The 22,236-nt window shown below is 37.0% G+C and overlaps 2 protein-coding genes across 3 annotated transcripts; both read left to right on the top strand.

Annotated features, from left to right (window-relative positions):
- Positions 1-1,640: 1,640 nt before the first annotated feature.
- Positions 1,641-4,073, top strand: LOC102667770 (uncharacterized). 2 transcript variants are annotated; one of them, XM_006579748.4, is made up of 4 exons: positions 1,641-2,571; positions 2,656-2,740; positions 2,827-3,231; positions 3,313-4,073. In XM_006579748.4, the coding sequence occupies exons 3-4, from the start codon at positions 2,857-2,859 to the stop codon at positions 3,994-3,996; spliced, it is 1,059 nt and encodes a 352-aa protein (XP_006579811.1). In that variant the 5' UTR covers positions 1,641-2,571; positions 2,656-2,740; positions 2,827-2,856; the 3' UTR covers positions 3,997-4,073. The 2 variants fall into 2 exon arrangements, with proteins under 2 accessions (XP_006579811.1, XP_006579810.1); XM_006579747.4 differs by having other exon boundaries at positions 3,307-4,073.
- Positions 4,074-16,484: 12,411 nt separating this feature from the next.
- On the top strand, positions 16,485-19,436 carry LOC113001656 (uncharacterized). Its single transcript, XM_026128552.2, has 3 exons — positions 16,485-16,755; positions 18,050-18,132; positions 18,917-19,436. The coding sequence occupies exons 1-3, from the start codon at positions 16,485-16,487 to the stop codon at positions 19,424-19,426; spliced, it is 864 nt and encodes a 287-aa protein (XP_025984337.1). The 3' UTR covers positions 19,427-19,436.
- Positions 19,437-22,236: the final 2,800 nt, after the last annotated feature.

The following is a 22,236-nucleotide window of genomic DNA, read 5'->3' as shown; positions in this document are numbered from 1 at the left end:
AAAAAAAAGGCAAATTTCCTGCATGGGGTTACTTTTAGAAACATTTTCTCGAAATGGGTCTGTTTCTAAAGTAATCCCTGCATGGTGCTCTTTTTTACGTAGAGACCATGCAAATCGCAGGAGGGATTGGCGCTTTCGTTCTCGACGCGACAGCTGGCCATGGTGTCGCCAGCTTCAATGGCGTGTTGCAGGAGCTTGGACTCGCCAGTTTGACTGGCGAGTTGAGGGGTGCGCAGTTCCTAGGTGCAGGCTATTTCCAACGCTGCAGTCTGCAACCTGCGACGTGCAGTTCCTAGGTGCAGGGTGTCGCCAGCTCCAATGGCGTTTTGGTTGGACAAAAGCGCCAGCACGAGCAGCGATTTGCGTTGCTTGGGGTTTTTAAATCACCCCTCCCCCGTAGACCATTCACGCGAGAAAAAGATAGAGAAGAGAGAAGCTTGGTGGTGCGCTTGCTGGTGTTGTGAAGAAGGATTGTTGCTGTTGTGGTGTTTGTGTTTGAACAAATTTCTTCAATTCTAATTTTTCAGTAAGTTTATTTAATTATTTTTTTATTTTATTTGTATGCTGATGATAATTATAATTTTATTAATATGTGTTATTAGTATTTTTATCTTAAGTTAGTTTTAGTTAGAATTTATAATTATAATTTTATTAATATGTGTTATAGTTTTTTTATGTTAAGTTAGTTTTAGTTAGAAATGATAACTTTAATTTAATTTGATAATTTAATATGTGTTATTAGTTTTTTTTATCTTAAGTTAGTTTTAGTTAGAATTGATAATTATAATTTTATGAATATGTGTTATTAGTTTTTTTTTATGTTAAATTAGTTTTAGTTAGAAATGATAAATTTAATTTAATTTGATAATTTAATATGTGTTATTAGTTTTTTTTATCTTAAGTTAGTTTTAGTTAGAATTTATAATTATAATTTTATGAATATGTGTTATTAGCTTTTTTATCTTAAGTTAGTTTTAGTTAGAAATGATAAATTTAATTTAATTTGATAATTTAATATGTGTTATTAGTTTTTTTTATCTTAAGTTAGTTTTAGTTAGAATTGATAATTATAATTTTATGAATATGTGTTATTAGTTTTTTTATGTTAAATTAGTTTTAGTTAGAAATGATAAATTTAATTTAATTTGATAATTTAATATGTGTTATTAGTTTTTTTTTATCTGAAGTTAGTTTTAGTTAGAATTTATAATTATAATTTTATGAATATGTGTTATTAGTTTTTTTTTATGTTAAATTAGTTTTAGTTAGAAATGATAAATTTAATTTAATTTGATAATTCAATGTGTGTTATTAGTTTTTTTTTTATCTTAAGTTAGTTTTAGTTAGAATTTATAATTATAATTTTATGAATATGTGTTATTAGCTTTTTTATCTTAAGTTAGTTTTAGTTAGAAATGATAAATTTAATTTAATTTGATAATTTAATATGTGTTATTCGTTTTTTTTATCTTAAGTTAGTTTTAGTTAGAATTGATAATTATAATTTTATGAATATGTGTTATTAGTTTTTTTTTTTTTATCTTAAGTTAGTTTTAGTTAGAATTGATAATTATAATTTTATGAATATGTGTTATTATTTTTTTTATCTTAAGTTAGTTTTAGGTAGAATTGATAATTATAATATTTGTTATTTATTTGAAATTTGGAGACTATGTGTAATTTTTATTATTAATTTTATTGTATTATATTTTATTGTGTAGGATCAATGGCATCTTCGTCATCATGCGCATCAAGTATACAAACGAGGTCTGGTCCAATTGAGGGTGACGTTTTGTGGATGCAACCCGAGCATGTTTCAGAACATGTTTGGAATGGAGAAGCAGACAAAAAACTACACATCAGACGAGCAGTGCCGATGTATCAAGGTGAAGAACAAATACCAGAGGAAATTGTTCCTCTGCTTCGGCAATGTGAGTTTTATTGGATAATTAAGATGGGATACCTAAAGATAAATGCGGCCTTAATTAGTGCGTTCGTTGAAAGATGGAGGCCAGAAACCCACACGTTTCACCTGAGATGCGGAGAGGCTACCATTACTCTCCAAGATGTGTCAGTCTTATTAGGTCTTCGTACTGACGGGACACCACTAATTGGTTCAACAAATCTTGATTGGGCCGACTTATGTGAAGAATTATTAGGAGTCCGACCACAGGAAGGCAAACTTGAAGGCAGTGTCGTCAAATTAAGTTGGCTGACTCACCATTTTTCTCGCATAAATATTGATGAGGGTAACGTTGAACAATTACAAAGGTTTACCCGTGCGTGGATCCTTCGATTCATAGGAGGTGTCCTCTTTGTTAACAAAAGTAGTAGCAGAGTTTCCTTAAGGTACCTACAATTTTTACGTGACTTTGAACAGTGCAGCACGTATGCGTGGGGACCTGCCGTGCTTGCGTATTTATATAGAGAGATGTGCAGCGCCACCGATTACAAAGTTAAATCAATCGGAGGTATGTGCATCTTAATCCAAATGTGGGCATGGGAACGATGTACCACTTTAGCTCCAAAGAGGACGCCTCCCGTCATAGAAAATAAACCACTCGAACACAGGTTTGTCATTTAAAAAATTAGATTTGAATTAAAAATATTTAATGATGGAACGTGTTGACAATGATGATTTCATTTTTATTGTAGGTGGCTGCGACGTGGAAATCAGCATATTGGCAATGATGATCTTAGAGTTTTTCGTCGCAAATTGGATATGATGAAATGACATGAGGTAAGAACATCGTAATGTAATGGTTAAATGAAATTTTAATATGTAGCCACTTGACTGAAAATTGACAAGTGTGTTGTTATATGCAGTTTGTCTGGGACCCATACACAGCAACTGTGATGGCAGTGTTGCCTCCAATTTGTGTGGTTGGAAGTGTAGCCTGGTTTGCGGTGGTGCCACTGATTTGTTTCCATGTTGTTGAGTGGCACCAACCCGATAGAGTTTTACGACAATTTGGATTGCAACAACTCATTCCCGGGTGTCCTTCGCAACCGCAGAATCTCCATGGCATAACACTCAAAGGAAAACAAGATGAGAATTGGTTCCACCTGTTGGCCCCAATCATTGGTCAGTGGAACAATCAAGCAGAGTTTAGGGTCGACGTTTATCCTCGACAGGAGGGCCTACTGGGTTATAACTCGGACTACATGGTGTGGTATAGGCGTAAAACAAAGATATTTGTCGACCCAAACAATGCAAACACAACTGCATTGGTATTTATCTGTTTTTCAATGTTTAACTTTTAATTAATTTCTTAAGCATGAGCAATAATTTGTTGAGTCTACTAGTTGCAGGGTGAAGTTGTGGAGACTTTACAATATATGGTGTCACCACAAGGGAGGAACACGTGGACGGTTGATGATCTTGTGCCTTACGTCGATAAGTTAGCGATTATATCTGAAGAGCAAGAGAGAATCACTGAGCCAGTGTCACATGGTCCAGCATCAGAGCGTGAATTCCCAGCCCCAGAGTTTCACATTCTTCAGTCAAGTGTTGAAACTCGGGGCATAGGCAGACGAAGGGAGCCTGTTGAAGCCGAACAATATTCCCAACAAATGATGGAGCGTGGTCATGGAATGTATTACACGCCAGCAACATTTTCCGAATATCCTTCACAGATGTATCAGTATCCTTTTGCAGGTCATCATACTGATACTTCTGAGACCTCACATTCGTTCGGTGGTGTTGCGGAAACACAACCTCATTTTTCATGGCCCACTATGACTCCTTCACAGCAGCACGATGCCCCCATGGCAACACCTAACGCCCCATTTACTCCGCAATGGAATGTACCCGGAGCAATACCTTATATGGGCGACTTATTAGGTGTTGATTTGCGTAAGGAGTTTTCTGCAGAGGCTGAGCAAGCAGAAGCGGGGAGACAACGCGGCGGCAGAAGAAATCCTGATCGTCAAGCGCGAAGATGGGATCGACCATGTGGCACATCCTCACGACATCACGGACACCATAATGACTGATTTTGATGTATCTGTGTAATTTTGTTGTTGTTTGTAAGACATTTGATTTTGACAATTAATCTATCGCATTTGATTTATTATGCCTTACTAATGTATAGAGTTTATGTGGCGCATCAAACTATAATAATAAACTAAGTTTACAAATAAAACTAAAGTACACAAATGAAATAATAAACTAAGTTTACAAATAATAAACTATAATAAGTTTACAATAAATTTTATGTGGCGCATCAAACTATAATAATAAACTAAGTTCACAAATAATAAAACTAAATTTACGTTAGGGTTAGGTTTTATGGATTATGGTTAGTTTTTAGGGTTAGGGTTGATGGATTAGGGTTAGGGTGTAGGGTTTAGGGGTAGGTTAAGAGATTAGGGTTAGGGTTTAGGGTTAGGTGTTATGGTTTAGGGTTGATGGATATGTTTTAATGTTAGGGTTTATGGATTATGGTAAAGGTTTAGGTTTAGGGATTAGGTTTTTGAGTTAAGGCAAGGGGTTAGGGTTAGGTTTTATGCATTAGGGTTAGGTTTTAGGGTTAGGTTTTGGGGTTAGGGTTAGAGGATTGGGGTTTAAGGGATAGGGTTGGGTTGCTTGGGTTTGGGTTAGGGTTAGGGTTAGAGGTTAGGGGTTTGAGGGATTAGGGGTTGGATTAGGGGTTAGGGTTAGATGATTGGGGTTTAAGGGATAGGGTTGGGTTGCTTGGGTTAGGGTTAGTGTTAGGGTTAGAGGTTAGGGGTTTAATGGATTAGGGGTTAGGGTTAGAGGTTAGGGGTTTAAGGGATTAGGGGTTAGGGTTAGAGGTTAGGGATTTAAGGGTTGGGTTGCTTGGGTTTGGGTTAGGGTTAGGGTTAGAGGTTAGGGGTTTAAGGGTTAAGGGTTGGGTTAGGGGTTAGGGTTAAAGGTTAGGGGTTTAAGGGATTAGGGGTTGGATTAGGGGTTAGGGTTAGAGGTTAGGGGTTTAAGGGTGAAGGGTTGGGTTGCTTGGGTTTGGGTTAGGGTTAGAGGTTAGGGGTTTAAGGGTTAAGGGTTGGGTTAGGGGTTAGGGTTAGAGGTTAGGGGTTTAAGGGATTAGGGGTTGGATTAGGGTTTAGGGTTAGAGGTTAGGGGTTTAAAGGTTAAGGGTTGGGTTGCTTGGGTTTGGGTTAGGGTTAGGGTTAGAGGTTAGGGGTTTAAGGGTTAAGGGTTGGGTTAGGGGTTAGGGTTAGAGGTTAGGGGTTTAAGGGATTAGGGGTTGGATTAGGGTTTAGGGTTAGAGGTTAGGGGTTTAAAGGTTAAGGGTTGGGTAGCTTGGGTTTGGGTTAGGGTTAGGGTTAGAGGTTAGGAGTTTAAGGGTTAAGGGTTGGGTTAGGGGTTAGGGTTAGAGGTTAGGGGTTTAAGGGATTGGGGGTTAGGGTTAGAGGTTAGGGGTTTAAGGGTTGGGTTGCTTGGGTTTGGGTTAGGGTTAGGGTTATGGGTTTAATGGATTAGGGGTGTTTCCTAGTGCTTGGGGTTAGGGTTTATGGATGTGTTTTTAAGTAACGAATTCATTGAAACCCACAAATAGGTAATGTACACAAACCAAAATAAGTAATGTTTTTAACTAACAAATTTATTCAACCCCACAAATTCAATACATTGAATAGAACTTAAACAAATACAAGTCACTCGACTAACATACATAAATCAATGATTTGAACAACTCCCATGCTCAGATTGCATTGGACAGCGACGCCTGTTATGCCCTTCGGCTCCACATCTACTGCATTTTTGTCGGTGGTCAGATGGTTCGACCCAATCCATCTCATTCCTTATCCTTGTTAATTTTGGCCGACCTTTCGCACGAATTGAAGTTGGGTCAGGGATTAGTGTCCATGCGTCATTAGAGGGAGGAATAGCCGCTTCATTCCCAAGAGGCCACCATTGTGGGGAGTAAGCTTTTAAGATGTGCTCATTTGTATAAACAACATCTATATATTGGTAGTAGTTCAGACTCACGTAACCACAAGCTGCAATAATATGTGAACATGGATAGTGAAGCGCAGAATACCTTCCGCATTGACAATAATGACCATTCAAGTTAACTGCCCATTTTTGTCCGCCACGTTGCGTAATAGGATTGAAGGTCTCCTCTACTTCAAACCTTGTGGAGTGGATGTCATACACGCGAACGATGTGCGAACACGCTTGTTCTTGATTTTTTCTAAGTTCTTTAACAAGCTTTGAACAATAAACTTGCCCTTCATTTAACTGTCTCTGCGCTTGGCGGCCACGCTCAACAAAGTACTTTCGACACCTACTGTACGTTGATTTGACCAATGCTGTTATGGGAATGTTGCGACAATCCTTCAAAACCTTGTTGATACATTCTGAGAGGTTGGTTGTCATGTGACCATATCGACGTCCTTCTCTATCATAAGCCATCGTCCATTTTTCCTTTGAAATGCGATCAATCCATGTTGCTACAGCTGGACTCAGTTCACGAAATTTTTCTAAATTTTGATCAAAAATGTGCTTGCAAGGAGTGTAGGCTGCATAAAATTAGTTATGAATAACGTGGATAAGTATATATGAAAGGTAAATAAACGGGACCATCAAATATGAAATCTTACCCAATTTCTTCAACATTTCTTTTTGTTTTGCATTATTGAATTTTCGATTGAAGTTGCTTGCTATGTGTCGCACGCAGTAGACATGATAACCGTGGGGAGGTTGCCAACCAAGTGCTTCGTTAGCGACAATGGACTTTATACTCGCGTGTCGATCAAATATCAGACAAATACCATTTTTATCTGTGACGTGTTCACGCAAGTGCGCCAAAAACCATGACCACGCTGTCAACGTCTCACCTTCAACCACCGCGAATGCTAGAGGAAGGACACCACCATTTCCATCTTGTGATGTGGCCATTAAGAGGGTCCTACGGTATTTGCCGTACAAATGTGTGCCGTCAACTTGTATGATTGGCTTACAGTACTTGAAAGCCTCTTTACATTGGCCAAAAGTCCAAAAAACTCTATGAAACTAACGGTGTTCGCGACTAACCGTATTCCCAACGATAAAATCGTCATGTAGTACTTGAAAATATGATCCAGGAGAATGATTTTGCATGTGTGTTAGCCACGACGAAAGTTTTGCATATGACTCATCCCAATCGCCATATTCAATTGCAATGGCTTTCTGTTTCGCCAACCACGCTTTTTTGTATGACACCTTGTACGCAAATTCACTATTAATCCTCTCTTGAATCAAAGAAATTTTTATTGATGGATCTTCTCTGACCATGCCTGTCAATAACATAACAAAATTTAAATGACAATTAACAAAAAATTAACATAATATGAACATAAAATACGTACCTACTACACAAGTGGCAATTAAATCTGAATCAAGTTTTTCGTGATCTTGTGTCATGGTCATATTCATACATGTGTGTGGTCCACCCCATTGTGTGACTTTCCACGTATTTGTTTTTTTGGATAAAATTGCCCTCATATAGAAAGGGCAAGGACACTCTGCATTTTTATTCAAGCAACAAACCACATACTTGTTCGATTTGCTTTCAACAACTTTGAAACTTTGATGCACCTTCATAACATATTGTTTGAGTGCATTTTTTACCGCATCTTTACTATCAAATTCCATGCCAACATATAATTCTTGGTCAACATTAAAGGTCGACGGCATCTCCAAACCGCAAATGTCCTCCTCATCAGGATAACTCTAGTTGATATTGTTATAATGTAAAGCATCATTCCAAAATGGATTTTCAATTCGTTGTGCACCTAACAGTTCAAAAAAAATAATTCAAATAATGCTTATTTAGCATTAAATTCAATTGACATCAAATAATAAATGTATTGTCTAATTTTTTAATTGAGCAAATTATACCTTCTGCTGGGTGAACAATTCTTACTGGTTGAGGAATGTCGATGACTTCATCGTCTGTATCAGAGATACCGTCAACGCTGTCATCTTCGTCTAAAGACTCTTCAACCTATGAGTTAGACACAAGATAATCATCATCATCATGATCATCATCTTCGTCAAGATTTAAATTGCTCATATTTGTTGGCGGTTGTGTGTCATCGTTAGATACATAATTTCCACATGATGTAAGGGAATTTGCAGAATGAAACATTGAACCACCAGCCACATCCTTTTCTATGTACAATTCTAGAACTGACATTTCTTGTTGTTGTTTAAAACTTTCCAGCATCGTCTCAACGTCTTCGTCATCACAAATTTGCAAGGCAGTATATTTTCCTGACACTAAAAATCTACAGCTGATAGCAGAAATAATTTCATTATTTAGTAACTTTACCTTATCTCCAATTTTTTTCTTCAAAGCATTGAAACTAATTCCACGTTTAATTTGAATCGCTTTTTTATTGCCTTCAAATATTACACCATCATTTTCTTCATATACCCTTCCATTGAAATACAACACTGTTATAATCGAATTCATCGTGTACCTACAAAAACAATATTTTAACACGTCAAATAAATTATAAAATGGGACACACTTAAATCAAATGAATAATTTCAAACTAATAAAATCTAATCACAAAAGGTCCCTTTATTGGAATTTCACATTAAATTTGTCTTTTAAAATAATTTAATTAACTTGAAATAAATTTCATGGGACACACTTAAAAAAAATGAATAATTTCAAACTAATAAAATCTAATCACAAAAGGTCCCTTTATTGGAATTTCACATTAAATTTGTCTTTTAAAATAATTTAATTAACTTGAAATAAATTTCATGGGACACACTTAAAAAAAATGAATAATTTCAAACTAATAAAATCTAATCACAAAAGGTCCCTTTATTGGAATTTCACATTCAATTTTTCTTTTAAAATAATTTAATTAACTTGAAATAAATTTCATGGGACACACTTAAAAAAAAATGAATAATTTCAAACTAATAAATTTTAAAGACAAAATAAAAAAAATTCATGAACGAAATTAATAATATAAATAATTAATCTTAACAATAATAACTTCAAAATGAAAAAACGGTAATTACAAAATTACTACAAATATATTCAAATAAATATGATACGAGAAACAACAAAGCATTGTCAAATAAATTATTATGCTGTCTTTCGTTAAATGATTTAACGGAAAAAAATATAACAAAAATTTAAACGTATTGTTATGGTGTCTGTAATTTGTAAGTGTCTAAATATCAATAGCATCAATCATTTGTACAATATCTCAATTAGGCGGACATATAAATAGTTAATCTTCACAATAATAACTTCAAAATAAAAATAGGTAATTACAAAATTATTACTACAAATATATTAAAATAAATAACACTTTCAACTTCAACGCATATAAATTTTTAACACACCAACAAATGAACCTAATCTAATTTAATTTAAAAAATACTATAACTTCATCTTAAAAAAACACCAACATAAACACACTTCAAAGAACACTCATAAATTTTTAAGACACTAATAAAACATAAACACCAACACCAACTTAATATAATTATAAAATAACTATAAACTTCATATTCAATACAATTTTTTTTACACCAACACCAACTTAATATAATTAAAAAATAACTATACACATTTGAACTTTTATACCTTAAAGCTGTACCTTAAACCTGCCTTCAACAACGTTTTTAGGATTCAACACAAAATAGGATAATAAACAATTTGAAACTCACTATTTTTTAGAAAAGGCACATAAAATATCAGCTCTCAGATGATTTCAAGAAACGCACATGAAATGGGCGGAGCTGTGGTTTATAAAGGAGCTGAAATCGCCATTGGGAATGGCTACTTCAAGCTCAAATCGCCAGTGCTACTGGCTACTCCTAACTGCAGCACAAATCGCTAGTAGCACTGGCGCTTTCCACTGCCAAAAAGCTGTCCCTCCCTCCTGCAACGCTGCTGCACGTAGTCTGAGGACAACAGTCCCCTACCCTCAACTCGCCAGTCAAACTGGCGAGTCCAGGCCTGCAACACGCCATTGAAGCTGGCGACACCATGGCCAGCTGTCGCGTCGAGAACGAAAGCGCCAATCCCTCCTGCGATTTGCATGGTCTCTACGTAAAAAAGAGCACCATGCAGGGATTACTTTAGAAACAGACCCATTTCGGAAAAATGTTTCTAAAAGTAACCCCATGCAGGAAATTTGCCAAAAAAATAAGTCTTGAAGTTACTCACTGTGCCGAATTGGTAACCTCGCATTACTAAAAAAAAAAAGAAAAAATATTTTTTTAGTTATATACTTTATAAAAGAAATTGATTTGTCTTTCTACTTTACTATTTGATCCATGAAATAAGTGTTTTTAGTTCTTAAGGGGAAACAATGGTTAACTCCGTTTCCTACATGGCATTTATTCTCAAGGATTAAAAATACTGATTTTTAAAATTTAGGAATCAAAATGTTCAATGGTAAAATATAGGACTAAAACCAAAAATTTTACAAACTACGGGAATTAAAAACATATGTTAAGAACTCACTTGAAAAAGACAAAGATAACCACTTGTGCTTTTTTTATAATGATAAATTATTAAGACGCGACTTATAATCTTTTTATATATTATGAACTCAATACGAAAGTTCTAAATTTAGAATCGTATTTAAATCAATATCAAGCGTACATATACTTTTCGATTATTGATGCTGATTGGTCATAAGAAAGAAATAATTTTAAATCTAAAATGAATAATGACAAAGAATGATATTGATCATGCTTTCAGTTTTCTCCATTTAACATCTCAAATATACATTTTTGTCACTTTTGTCTAACGCAGGATGCATGGAGAGAGAGAAGAAGAAGAAATGGTGGTTGTGGTTGCGGGTGCAGTATTTATTATTACGTTTCTTTCGTGGTGTGTTGTTGGGGACTGAGAGAAAGCATGATCTTTAATAGTGGGGCGTTTCATAGGTGGCACTTTTGGCCATTGCCAAGTTGCAAATGGCCATAGGCATTAGCATGAAGGTGTGAGTTGCATGGAGGGCATGGTCTACTTCATATATGCTCACCTCAGTTTTCCTTTAGGTTACCTAATTCTTGTCACCTTTCAATTTCATCCAAGATTTCTGAGTTGGATCTTAGCCTCATGATTACAACAACTTTTTTGTTTTATGCTTGCATCATTGTGGTTTAAAAAGTCAACCTTTTATTTAACTAAGCTAAAGTGAATTAAAATATTATAAAGCCAATACTAATTTTAGTGTTGTATATATAATCTATCGATTATATTGATTATTTGGTATGAATTAAATTAACATTATATTGATAAAAATATCATTGGACTAATGATTTCGAAATGTAAATATGATTGTTAATTTTAAGTTTTAAAAATTAAAATCAGTTATTTTAATTTAATTTTTTGTAATTTCTTTAATTTTAAGACTAGATATTAAATGTAAACTATATATATTATTGCTTTTATTTTTATTTAGGTTTGGTTTGATTCTCCATATCTTGTTCCTGTTTTTTCTTTTTGTTAATATAGTGTCAAACAAAATCAAAGCGAATCTCAAATGGTTCCTTGAGGGGAACCGTAACACTGCATACTTCTATAGAGTGGCTAAGCAAAGAAGAATCACTTTCAGTATCACCCTCTTTAAAGAGGGGGATCGGATTCTTCAGTCTAAGGATCAAATTCAGTAACATGTCCTAAGTATTTCTCTAGAAATACGCTCTTGAAGGTTTCCCAGGTCATAGCTTGACCTTCAGCCTCCAAGTATTGGTGAGTGTTCTCCCACCAATACTCAGCTTCTTCTAACAGAGTGTATGTGCCAAAAGCAACCTTCTGCTCCTCTAGATACGCCATCACTCGTAAGATTTTCTCAACCTCCCGTATCTAGTTTTGAGCACCATTAGGGTTATAACCTCCATTGAAAGAAGGTGGATTGTTTTGTTGGAAGCGATCCAACCCTTCATACTCAACATCACTATTTTGATTCCCCATAGCCTGGGATAAGGCTTGGAAAGCATCAGCTATCACACGATCATTCCGTCTAGCCATCACTCCCTATGCACACCAGGAAGTGAGAACATGGAAGGAATAAACACAAGAAAAAGAATAGGACAATATCATATCTATCTCAAGTCCCTACTAAGTTTCTCTTGAGAGTTGATGCCTCAAGAAATCACTCCTCTACAATAGTTCTCTCTCAAGACATCAACACTCATTTTTATTCCTGGCCGCTTGGCATAGCGTCCCATTACACTTCACAAATTATCCAGATGGTCAGTCTGATAACTCATGATAAGGCATTGAAACTCATGGTATATCATACACTAGGGATACAAACATGTTATGACCACACCAACAAATCTTTATAACCCACGGAAAACAACAATGTGAGTAAGTTTCAAACACAAACAACCTAAACAACTACGAAACAATCAAGTACTCAAACATCAGACTTCAACAAGGCAACCACAGAATGCACAAAGAAACACAATAGACTTAAAACTCACTAGCCGAAAGGTTCAACCTGCTCTGATACCACTAATATAATGACTCATCTTGTCGCTATGATATTACTAACTCTAAAATGTGGCATTTCTTTTTTTAAGTGAAAACTCCATTAATTTGATTATGAAAAATGAGGCTAGATTTTTTGCGATATACATTTACCAAACAATGCATAAATTCTTACATATGTGTGTGTGTGTGTGTGTGTGTGTGTGTGTGTGTGTGTGTGTGTGTGTGTGTGTGTGTGTGTGTGTGTGTGTGTGTGTGTGTGATGACAATGGTTAGCAAGACAACAATAATAGTAACCATAATCATTTTCGATATCCCATCAATTCAACATACACTTAACAAACTAGTCACCAAATTTTCCACAATTCAATAAATTATGCTCAGAATGATGCATGCACCCAACTCAACTCTCAAATGCAATGTGGTACCATGGTATCCACATGACACTCTCATTTAGGAAAACTAGGCTGCAAGTGTCGAGGTCATCCCGTCATGCACATGTAACTTTCCCCTAATGGTGATCAACCTAAGTCTCAAGGATGTTCCAAACCGAGTGACATGCCCCCAAGTACAAGTATTTTTCCTCATGAAAACTACAAGTACTTACTGACAAAGTTTATACAACTTCCATGCAATTATGAAGTATGAAACATGGGCACCATCAATGCATTGACTGTGGATAGTTAAAAATTCTAAGCAATCCCTTTCCCTCTCCAGGGATGCTTAAAATTCTTTAACCACTTTATTTCCCCCTCCTGGGATATCCAACATGGTCACTGCATCCCTCATGTACATAGACAACATACATCCATCATAATGACATCATCAAAATCAGCATAATCTCATCTCAATATCATCATTAACATCGACATCATCTCGTATCAACATTATTATAAACATCAACATCATTTCATATCAACATTATCATAAACATCAACATTATCTCATCTCAATGTCATCAACATTATTAGTAATCACATTCCGCTTATATACATATAAATTTCAAGTGTGGGATTCACATTCCTCAGGTCTTTAGACAACACAAGTCTCGTACAACAACAAATATCATTCACAATTTCATTTATTAATAACAACTATATCACATCCCATTAGTCAAAAACTCAATTTTTCTTGAAAACCAACATACACAGGGATAGGCATACATCCCCATAGTTGGGTTCCCTGACCCCAACTATGGTATCAAAAGCCGTAAACCAATAATAAACTCCCCTCACCTATTGATATCTTTCTGTTAGCTCCTCTCTGCATCACTCGGAGGTCTTTCATGTTCACGATCATCGATCCAAACGCAGAGCTGTATATACCAAATCGAAGACAATGTAGTATAGATTTTAAGGACAAGGTTAATATCAACATTTGGGGTCAAATACCCATCCAAATTAAAAATGGGTTTAAGGGGTGTTTTGGGGTCTACATGATGCAATCCTACCCCCCAAGGGCATTGGATAGAAGACTCTAAGAAGATTGGGCCAAAGATGCAAGAGAAGGTCCTAGGGTTCTCATGAGCCTTAGGGTAGATTTTAGATCCATGGGCTAAGTATGAGCCCACTTATCTTTGTACATATTAGATTAAGGTTTCATTAATTTTGGGTCTTGTATTTAGGGCTCCATAATATAGGTAGGGTACCCTACAAATATAGGATTTTCTAGCCCTTGTATTTTAGGGCACCTAGACTAGTTTTTGTATTAGGGGTAGTTTTGTAATTTCACATGCACTAAGTGAATATTTGATATGTGTGGTTGGAAATAAATTTAATTGAATTGGTAGAAGCCCAATCCAATTAAATTTTAGAGGGGGAGGTGAGCATTTGCTTACTACACCCCATTGCCACATCATATAGTCACACTTTGTGCATGTCCTTCATGCTTTACATGCCTCATGACACCTAAGCACACTTAGTGGAGAATCTTGGAATTGATCTTGGATTAGTGGGCTAAATCATAACTAAAATTCACTAATCATAATTAGTGAAATTTTGGCTCCAAAGTTTGGCTCCACAAATTCAATTTCAAATTCAAGTGAAATTTGAATGAAATTCAAATTTCCCTCCAATTTTGTATGACACTTAGGCTATAAATAGAGGTCATGTGTGTGCATTTTTTTTAAAACTTTGATCATTTGAATATTAACTTCAGATTTCAGAGCTCTTTTAGAGCACAAAATTTCGTGCTCTTCTCTCCCTCTCCCTTCATTCATCTCCTTCTTCCTCCATGCTCTTATCCATGGCCTCCTATGGTGGTGAGCTTCTTCTAGACTCATCTTCTCCTGGAAGTGGTGTCTCCTCTCTCTCTTCCTTCTCCATTCCGCTGCCATTCATCTTCCAAGAAGCAAAGGAATCCATTGATGAAGAAGATCCTAGGCCTACAAGCTCCAATGGAGCTTACATCACTACATCAAACATACATTATTTTGAAATTCCGGCCACGCCAATGTAATTAGGGTTCAATGAAGGTCACAAAAACAACATCAATTTTATAAAAGGGTAACTTCTACAAAGTCTCATTTTCAAAGGTTTTTCAAAGTGTGAAAACATCCTATTATGGTTTCCAAATCACAAGAGATACTAAGAGATGCTCAAACTAACTAGGAGAAAACAAGAGAGTCATGGTTACCTTGAAGAAACCACATAAGAAGGGCTAAGAGCTCTGTTCTCTACAAAGTCCTCAAGGTGGATTTTGAAGATTCCGCTCCGATTAAAGTGTTCTTCCCTGTGCGGTGATCTGATGACAAGCAACAGCGGTTCGTGGCGGCCACCGGTGGTCGTGAGTGATAAAGAAAGAGATGTTAGGGTTTTTGGACGAGAATTTTGGAGAGAGAGATGAAAATGTGTATTTTTATGCTATTGTACATATTTATAATATGTAGATCTCGCTTAGGGAGCTCATCTCGCTAACCGAAACTCCAATTTTGGTGCTGAGCGCAACATTTTGTGTTGAGCAAATTACCTCCTCAGGAATTGCGCTTAGCGCACTTGTCTTTCTAAGCGAATTCTCCTCTCAAGTTGGAATTGTGCTTGGCATGTTTGTCTCGCTAAGCAAATTTCCCTCTCGGGTTGGAATTGTGCTTAGTGCACTTGTCTCGTTATGCGAATTTCTCTCTCGGGTTGGAATTGCGCTTAGCGCGCTTGTCTCGCTAAGCAATTTTCCCTCTTGGGTTGGAATTGCACTTAGCGTGCTTGTCTCGCTAAGCAAGCTATCCAAAGATGTTATTTGGAAAATCGCAATGGTCAAAACATGTAGTCATGAGTCATGAACCTATAGTTCAAGCTTGAAGGAGATCCAACGATTAATGAGATTGGGATTGTGGTTTTACAAAAATAGGTTTTTGGGTCAAATTGGAAATCTCACATTTCCAACACAGGTAAATCAAACTCCACATAACCTAACATCCACACCAAGAAATCAAACATAGATAATTCACACAACACCTCAACTCATCCAAATTAATCAAATAATGTAAGAATTACATCAAACACCTATTTTTAGTTATCAAAATTTCAGGGCATTACATCTACTACTAGTAAAATTGAGCAATTTAGACCTATCGCCATGGAAAACTTCTAGTTTAAGGTTATCTTCAAAATCTTGGTTGACAGGCTTGCAACGGTTGCCCTTAAAATCATCTCCACTCAACAGAAGGGATCCATTAAAGAAAGGTCCATTTCTGATTGTATCAGTGTTGCGTGTGAAGTATTCAACATGATCAACTATAGATCTTTTAGGGGTTAATGTTGCAAAAAAGTTTGATGTCAAGAAAGCTTTTCACACTCGTGATTGGAAATTTCTCTTGAAGGTTTTATCTTTATTTGGCTTTGACCCCAAGTTCTGTGGTTGGATTTCTACCATCCTAAGTTTAGTTCATCTTTCTTTCTCTTTCAATGGCTCTCTGTGAGGATACCTTGCAAAATGGGGGTGAGGTAGGGTGATCCGCTCTCCCCGTTACTTTTCTATCTTGCTGAAGACGTTCTTAGTAGGGGCATTTGTCGATTGGTGTGCTCCAACTAGTTCTCCCCTATGACTAGTTCCAGGAACTACCCTACTCTTACTCATGTCCTCTACGTCGATGATATATTGGTGTTTTATAGAAAAACTAAAAGGAACCTCTCCTCTTTGATGGACCTCTTTCAGTCTTATGGGAATGTCTCTGACCAAATTATTAATCCGAACAAATGCTTGCTATTTTCCAGTTCCATGACTCCTTACATAATGTTGGAAATTGAATCCCTCTTGGGTTTCAAGGTGGGGAACCTCTCTTTTTCCTACCTTGGAGTCCCAATTTTCGTAGGTAAGCCTTGACTCTACCATTTATTCCTAGGACAAAATCAAATCTAAAATTTATTCCTAGAAAACTTCCTTTCTTTCCTTCATGGGGAAAGTTCAATTGATCAACTCGATCATTAATGGTATGGTGATAAATTCTTTCCACATTTATTCTTGGCCATGAAAGCTTCTTAAAGATGTGGATTTCTGGCTTCGTAATTTTGTTTGGGCTGGTGATCTTGATAATTAGAAGCTTGTCACTATTGAATGGGATTTTGTGTGTCATCCCATTAAAGAAAGAGGTCTCGGGCTTAGGTCTATTGTTCTTATCAATAATGCGGCCTCCCTTAAACTTTGCTAAAATTTTGTCCATGCAGATGAGGAATGGACGCATTTTCTGCAGGCCAATTTTCTCAAAAACACAAACCATCTATCCTTTTACAAGAAATCCTCGCTTTGGCCTTCCCTCAATAGGCACTTTGAGGAGGTTTGTTCCAATATTGGTTGGGTCCTTAGTGCAGGAGCTTTAACTAACTTTTGGAACAATTATTGGTGCTCGCTCTCTCCTTTGTTTGCAGCTCTTTAACCTCCCCCCCCTCGGTCAGCAAGTTGTTATCCTCCTCGATACAGGATTTTAGATTAGAAAGAAGTTGGAATATCCCGCCTATTATTTTAGCCAAGCTTCCTGCCATTCAGGAGGCCATCAATAATGTGGCTTTCTCTCTTCACAATCATAAGGGCATCCCTATTTAGAGCCTTACAACCATCTTTCATTCCTTGACCACCCTCTGCATAGGAAAAGTTGATCTGGTCCCCTACCATCCCTCCTTCTAAATCTTTCTTGGCATGGAGGATATGCCATTACAGAATGTCCACCAATGAGCACTTAAGGAGAAGAGGTTTCACTTTTGTTTCTATGTGCCATTTATGTGGAAACTTTGAGGGGTCTTCCTCCCATTTATTCCTCCAATGTGCTGTCACTAAAAAAAATGGTTTTGGGTTCAATCTAAAATTTATGCTTCTCTTGACAGTACTTCTTGCTTCCTTGTCCTAAACATTTTACAAGTTAAGCATAGTGGCCAAGAGAAAGACACCCTTTTTTTGCTTATTGTTCAAGTTAGGTTTTCACAATAAGCCTACTGACTTCCATTCTGCTTTCATTCAAATCTCTGTGTCCATTACTTTGGCTGGGATGCTTTCTAAAGGCTTTTTGTCCTACTCTATGCTTGAATTCTCCTTTCTGAAATCTTTTGATGTGGACATTCACCCCCCTAAACCGCATCTAATTAAAAGGGTGGACTGCTGTCCTCCTCTTGCAGGTACCATTAAATGCAATGAGGATGGCTTGGCTAAAGGTGCTCTTGGTCATGCTAGGAGTGGGGGCATCTTTTCAGTTCTCATGGTAGCTTCTTGGGTTGCTTCTCCTCTTATGTAGGGGTCGGTCACACATCTATGATGAGTTCTTTGCCATTATCATGGACATTGAGATTGCCATTAAGCGTAATTGGAAGCTTCTTTGGATAGAATTTGATTATTTGATTGTCGTTCAAGGCATCAAAGACCATTCTCTTGTCCCTTGGAGCATTTAGCAACATTGGGAAAATTGGTTTTTGGCTTGTATAGATCATAGTATAATTTTGTTTCCATCTCATATTTTTAGAAAAGGGAATTCTTGTGCAGATTCATTAGCTAACCATGGGGCAAACTTTACTTCTAGTTTTACTTGGTGGGACCATATTCTTAATTTTGTTTAGCATGCACTACTAAAAAAGTTGTGATTTACGATGCACACTCAACAACGATTGTCCCAAAACCGTTGTCGTTGAGCGTGTGGTGGCATTTTTGTAAATATCACTAACATTTCAAAGACAATTTTCGGGAAACCATCTTTGAATTTGAAAAATTTTAAAAATTAAATGTGGCCATTCCTCTCCTCTCGCATGCTCTCTTCTATTCCCAATACCCTGCTCTCTTCATTCCCCAATAAACTAAAACCGTCTGTCTCCATTCCTAATACTGTACTCACTCCACTCTTTCAATTTCTCGTTCCTTCATTTCCATTCATCGTGATTCTTCTCTGTAGTTGCAAGCAGTACCAATTCCAAACCTCTTTCTGTTGACATTACCGTCAATCCTATTGACCTCGATTCTAAGCAAGGTATAGATCATCCACGTGCTGCCTCTAGAGACCCTCGAAGTCGAGCCTCTCGCTCGGTGACCTCGTCTTTGTGGTCTCCATCTCCATGCGCAACTCTAACATTGTCTCCATTGCGAGGCCCTGTGGCATGTTGTGCGTGGACACAGTCGAGGTGTTTCTCTTCAGCATGAGTTGCGATGGCACCGTTTTGAGGGAAGGGGTGGAAGAGGTGAGGATGGCGTGGAACATGGTGTTGAGAGGGTGGAAAGGGGTTTTCACGATGATGGAGCGCATGGGGAAGATGGGGTTTAGGCTCGATGGTGAGGGGTGGTTCTCGCAGGAGTTGCCAGCACTAGGGTGTTGCTTCGGTGCAATGGAGAGTGCAGTGGTGGTAGATTTGAAAGTGGGGATGTGCGAAGGGGAGGGTGAGAATCTGAATGGGGTTAGGGTGAACGAAGTGAGTGTGGGGATTTTGAGTGTTGTGGATTGGAGGTACGCTAGTGTTGAAGATAGGCTTAGGTACTTGCAACATTTTCTTCTCACTAACTATGCAAACTAATTAGCAAGGGAGGAAGTGAGAAACCAAAAAATAATGTAACAATGTAAGTTTGTAGAAAATTAATAGAGTAAAGTATATCCAAAGGATTTTGAGTTTTCTAATGTCTAGTTTCTTTTGACATTTATTTTGTATCTTTTCCTTTTCTTCCTTTTCTTTCTTTTTCTCTATTTTTTTAATCTTTAGTTTTAAAATTGATCTTTGAATATTTCCATGTTTTCTGTTCGTGTGAAGAATTGGGCTTGTTAGGTGCCAATTAGATTATCCAAACAAATAGGCTTGAATCTAGATATATATGCTTCTTGCTATAATAATAATAATAATAATTGGATATGATTTTCTCACCTGAGTATTCATATCTTGGTTTTATGAGCTTGATTTTATTTTTCCAATGGTGCATTGGTAAGCGATCTATTTATGTTGCTTTGCAAGATCCTTCCATAACAATTCTTAGAAAATTGCTCAAGAAGGTTGAAATCATAAAATATTGCTTTATAAGTTTGAAATGTTTTTATTTTTGTGTGTATTTCTATTTATGATTCATTGTTTTCTAAACAAACTGCAGAATGATTGGAATGTTGCGAAACGAGGGTGGGATGCTCAAGTTCTTGGTGAAGCCCCTTATAAGTTTACAAATGCTCTTGAAGCTATCACAAAGCTAAGGGCAGAACCAAAGGCCAACAACCAATATTTGCCTCCTTTTGATAGGACTTCTGGTGAATATTTTGTGTATAATGGTATTCAGACTTTTGCTTGCAGGTTGTCATACCTTAATTTCGTCCGAGGATTATTATTTGATGACATACAACCTTTGATTGGCCGCTTCGAGATACTTGGCACCCTTTGTTGCACAATATGTGAAGTCTCGAGACGTGCCGAAAATCAAAAGGAAGCAGGCTTACGCGATCCGTGAAAATTCCGTAATGTGACAGAAATCGAAAGGAGGTGTTTTTCGCAATCCGTGAGTTTTCGTAACTTCTTCGAAAGCTAAAAAAAAGTAAATACATAATTCGTAAGGATTCGTAACCTTGAGGAAGGAAAATAAGTATCGTTACGAAATTCGTAAAGTTTCGTAACGTTACGGAAAAGAATTACCAAAAAAAAAGTAGAAGGGGGTGCATTTAGTAAAAAGGGGGTACAAATAGCAATCAGACCCACTTGGGCCTTCCAGATTCTTCCTCCAGAAGGCTGTTGCTTCTGGAGGAAGCAACCTTGCTCGCCTGGGCGAGCTGGGTGGCAAGCTCCTCCCCTATTTTGCTATAAATAGGGGGAGGAGTGAAGGGAGAAGGGGTTCAGCCTTCTTGACACTTCTTATTCTCTCGAAATTGCTGAGGAAAATTATTTCCGTGAAGAAAATCGAAGCCGAGGCGCTTCCGTAACGTTTCCGTGAGTAATTACGCGAAGATTCTCGACCGTTCTTCAACATTCATCATTCGTTCTTCATTTTCTTCAGTCTTCAACGGGTAAGTACTTCAAACCGAGCTTTTCAATTCATTCTATGTACCCGTGGTGGTCCACATTTTGTTTCATGTATTTTTATTCTCGTTTTCATTCGCTTTCTATACCCCCTTTTGACGTGCTTAAGTCATTTATTTAAGTCATTTCTCGCCTAATCTAAAAATAAAATAAATTTCCACCGATCATTTGAATTGTAGTATTCGTTAATTTCTGTTAAAATGAATTCCGACCGTTCGGTCGTGCCGTAACCACGTTGGAAATAAAAAAAGAGGTAAAATAATAATATAATAATCAAAAAATACCTTTTAGTAAAATAAAGCGAAAAATCAATCGGACGTTTTCTCTTTGGGATTTCTCATTCTTAATTGAATTGACTAATAACTAAAGTGAAACCAAGGCTAAAATCAACTCGCCTAGTCAAACTCGTCCACAAAAAATAGGGTTTTGAAAGTTTATCATTTTAGTTTCTTACCAAGTAAAATGGATCATTTTTAAGGTCCAACGCCTTAAAATGATCACCCTTCAAGTAAAAAGAATCACTTGATTCACGCATAAAAAAGAACTATGTAGGTCTGATTTCCTCTTCGATGGAGGGTACGTAGGAGCAAAAGCCCCGCTTTTGTCGACCTCAAAAAACAAAAAGAAATAAAAGTTAAGGTAACACAATTTCCACAATTCTAAAAAATAGGCTGTTGTCCTGTGAGACAAACGTAAGAGGTGCTAATACCTTCCTCAAACGTAAATACAACTCCCGAACTTAGAATTTTCATTTTGACCGGTTTCCTTCGGTTTTTCCGATGTTTTCCACAAATAAACGTTGGTGGTGACTCCGCGCATCTTTCCTCCTTTGGAAAGCGCACCCGTGAGCCTCGCCTTCGCTCGCCCGCAAAAGGGCACGTTGCGACAGTTGGTGACTCCACTGGGGACTTTTTTTGTGAGTTAGGCCTATTTTAAGGAATTGTGGATTTGTGAAACTTCGTGTGTGCATTTGTTGAACTGTGTAAAATGTAAATAATTGTTGTCTATTCCGCATTCTTTACACTGCATTCTAAGCACCCACAGGTTTGAGTAAAAAAGGGGCCCTATACCCGGGTTCATGGGAATTTAAGGAGTGGAGGTGAATCTATCATCATGCTAGGTCTCCGGCTTGCTTGATAATAGTGAAACCTCGTCTAGAGCTTTCTCTCTTTATAATGTGTTGTCGCTGGTATTCCATACCGCCACAATATTATTATCTTGAGTGATGATACCTCTAGAAAACAGCCGTGTGAGTTATGAATTGTTGGGGAGTAGTTATTAGAGACCCCTAGATATTGTCCTATAGGTTCCCGAATAGGGGCAAAGAGCAAACACGC

The sequence above is a fragment of the Glycine max genome, chromosome 5, assembly GCF_000004515.6.
Source record: "Glycine max cultivar Williams 82 chromosome 5, Glycine_max_v4.0, whole genome shotgun sequence".
NCBI lineage: Eukaryota > Viridiplantae > Streptophyta > Magnoliopsida > Fabales > Fabaceae > Glycine > Glycine max.
Note: the sequence above shows the minus strand (reverse complement) of the source record. Positions and strands in the feature narration are given on the sequence as shown.

Excerpts from the sequence above, each read along its gene's own strand:
- LOC102667770 (XM_006579747.4), top strand. The coding sequence starts at position 2,857 with ATGGCAGTGTTGCCTCCAATTTGTGTGGTTGGAAGTGTAGCCTGGTTT. Across the intron at positions 3,232-3,306 it reads ATGCAAACACAACTGCATTG|TTGCAGGGTGAAGTTGTGGA; the intron begins GTATTTATCTGT and ends TGAGTCTACTAG.
- LOC113001656 (XM_026128552.2), top strand. The coding sequence starts at position 16,485 with ATGACTAGTTCCAGGAACTACCCTACTCTTACTCATGTCCTCTACGTC. Across the intron at positions 16,756-18,049 it reads TGGAGTCCCAATTTTCGTAG|GTACCATTAAATGCAATGAG; the intron begins GTAAGCCTTGAC and ends CTCCTCTTGCAG. Across the intron at positions 18,133-18,916 it reads GCATCTTTTCAGTTCTCATG|AGACCCTCGAAGTCGAGCCT; the intron begins GTAGCTTCTTGG and ends TGCTGCCTCTAG.